The 2,976-nt window shown below is 40.1% G+C and overlaps 1 protein-coding gene across 1 annotated transcript in view; it reads left to right on the top strand.

Moving 5' to 3' along the window:
• Positions 1-2,976, top strand: part of KIF13B (kinesin family member 13B) — a 172,319-nt gene that overhangs the window by 104,937 nt on the left and 64,406 nt on the right. Inside the window, exons 21-22 of the mRNA XM_012654927.1 lie at positions 1,166-1,339; positions 2,396-2,553. Coding sequence (XP_012510381.1) covers positions 1,166-1,339; positions 2,396-2,553 — 332 coding nt within the window. The remainder of the gene's footprint in view (positions 1-1,165; positions 1,340-2,395; positions 2,554-2,976) is intronic.

Raw genomic sequence — 2,976 nt, 5'->3', positions numbered from 1 at the left:
AATAAAGTCATCTGCTTTGGGTGACTTCCTGTGTCTTTCTTAACGCTTCCTGAAATGTTAAGGTTGTATTTGTGATTGGTGAAATACTACATGAACTTATGTCATATATTCAAATTTGTTTTCATTAAATATATTTACTAGAGGTGATTGAATCATGCAACATGCAGAAAGTGACCAGGGGAAGAATGTGATTTATGATTAATGCTCAGTCATGTGAAAATTGGTTTAATCAGTTATTAAATCAGAATTTAGTTTAACTTAATTAACTTTCAGATTTAGTTTTCTTTGTAGTTGGAGGAATTTTAGGATATCACAACTTAGCACAGTAATTCCAAATTAAAAATCAACCCAATGGTGTCCTGCAAAACAAATATTAGGAATATTTGGCTCCTCTAAAATCTGTTATAGGCATTTCTTTCGGGGGCATTTGGGTCTAATTAGACACATATGTCTAATTGCACTTCGTGTCACAAAACTCTGAACTCCTCTAGTTCAGATACTCCTCTCCCTGCTAAATGTGCATAAGGAAGGCATTCAGTAATGTTGGTGCAAAGAATGGTAAACATTAACCATCTTCAATTCCCTTTGTTCTCCCCTCCAGATCTTCCAATTATACATTCCTGATGCTTTTAAAGTTCTCCCCAAAAATGCTGCAGTAGAGAACCTTGTTGTTCTTTATACTTTTAAATGTCAAATAAACGTTTTGCTCTTTCCTGAATATTTGTTGTCTATTGGCACATACGCCGATTTTGTTTTTCATTGATCGTACTTAACAATCTTGTTCTCTTCTTACGACATATCCACGGTTAGACAAATTCGTATCATTGGATGGTGTTAATGTCTGAGAACTTTTTCTTTTCAATTGGTGATGATGATTCTTATGTTCTAAGAAACTAGAATTTAAACGCTCTTTGTCAGTCTTTAAATGCTTTAAAACATCTACCTGTATAGTCAAGGTTGTTGTTATCCCGGGTCAGGCCTCTCACTGCATATGACTGTTGTATCACCATTTCACAGAGGGCAGAAATACAGTGTCCGAGTGAACGGGATTTGGCCAGCGTAAACCAGCAGTTAGTGACGGTCAGGGCCGGAACCCATAACTGACTCAAAGTGCTTCTTGGAACCTTCAGATTTCAAAACAAACAGAGCCTTCTTTTTCCTTCAGGTTAAAATCCTCCAGGCCACCGGGTTGCCCCAGCATCTGTCCCACTTTGTGTTCTGCAAATACAGCTTCTGGGATGAGCAGGAGCCCCTGATCGTGGCGCCTGAAGTGGACACCTCCTCCTCCTCCCCCGTCAGCAAGGAGCCTCACTGCATGGTCGTCTTTGATCATTGCAACGTGAGTTGGTTTTCTAGACCAGGTCAATTTTTAAACTGCTCTTGTAGAAACAAGACAGAAAAATAAACCATATTTCTTTGAGTGATTGTGCTGATGTGTGTCTCAGAGTTTCTTAGAGTGGGGATTGAGTCAGAAACTAAGGTGTCCATGCACCTAACTCCTTCAAGATGAAAAGTTAGTTTTCGTGTGGAAAACAAATATAATATGTGTAGATATCTGTGCTTACTCTTCTCCAAAAGAAATCTGTTTTGTATGAGATGACTGGAGAAATTTTCTTTCAGCTGTAAAACCAGTTCGGAGAGGTCAGTTTGCCCATGGCTAGTGACGGGCAGAATCTGGACTGTCCCGTTTCAGAGTCGTCTTTGCTCCTGCACCGCACTTGAGCCATCTCATTTTTTTCAAGAGAGAGGCCTCTTTCAAATCTGTTTAAATCAGAGATACCTTCAGCGCATTAAAGAGGGAGAGAGGGAGAGAGGAGACACCAACAGAGACAGGAGATTCCACGACTTTCTTTAATAAATGGTTTTAGAGCTAAATCCTTGTGTGGAATGCTATCTTATAAAGATGGACAGGTTGGGAGAATTTTTAAAAAGTAAGTCTTTTTTGCATTAATGATCATTATTTCCTTTGTCTCCTATTATTAGAGACAGTTAACTTTCTAAAAAGTGGGGAAAATCTTTTTTCAACCCACTGCCACCTTGCACGTGATAACTTTTCCACCGAGACATTATGGATCATTGCTGTATACTTAATATAATTATACTTTTAAACATAGCTCCCAAAATATTGCTAACAAAATAGAGCACAATATTGGTCTCTCATACTAGACTTTCAAGGGGAAGAGTTTTAGAAGTTCACAATTGTAGTTATTTTTAAAGTCAAAAACCTCAGGCCATCTGAGCACTCATGGGTGTCTAGATGACTGCTCTATAACTAAAACATTCTGTTTTCTGTTTCTCTTCCGCATGATATAATTAAGTATGTGTCGTCTGGTGTAGATCATCGTAAGTTTACCAGAAAGTATTTGCTGTCATGTAATGAGCTGTTGTGTTTCAGGAGTTTTCTGTTAACATCACTGAAGACTTCATCGAGCATCTCTCAGAGGGAGCGCTGGCGATTGAAGTATATGGACATAAAATGAACGACCCGCGCAAAAACCCGGCCCTGTGGGACTTGGGAATCATCCAGGCAAAAACACGGAGTCTTCGGGACAGGTGAATATTAGATGTTCATCTGGTCCCATTTATAATTTCTAAAAATTGCTACTAATTTCCCGAGTGTTGCCAGCGTTCCAGGGACGGATGGCGGTGTCCCCAGGGCGTGAATCACACAGTTACACTTCCTTAGGGCAGGCGACTGTGAGGACTGGCGGAAGAAGATTAAATGTGTAGCTGTTTAAGAAGAAACAGCGAAATGAGTTTCGGAGAATGGTCACTTACCGTTAAACAATGGCGTCTAATCAGCTGTGGAGAGTGGATCAGGATCTACTCTGGGGGTCACGTGACTTTGTCTTCTGCTCACAGTTCTGTGTGGGCGGCGTCCGTGATGGAGAGCGGTGGGCTTGCTTGTTGACGTATTAGGAAGAGTTAAAAGGGAATCTCTGAAATCGCATGTGTACTTTTCATCTACTTAGAGAT

The sequence above is a fragment of the Propithecus coquereli genome, unplaced genomic scaffold, assembly GCF_000956105.1.
Source record: "Propithecus coquereli isolate 6110/MARCELLA unplaced genomic scaffold, Pcoq_1.0 Scaffold451, whole genome shotgun sequence".
In the NCBI taxonomy this organism is placed as follows: domain Eukaryota; kingdom Metazoa; phylum Chordata; class Mammalia; order Primates; family Indriidae; genus Propithecus; species Propithecus coquereli.
The sequence above is the reverse complement of the archived record's forward strand: the minus strand, read 5'-3'. Positions and strand labels throughout refer to the sequence as shown.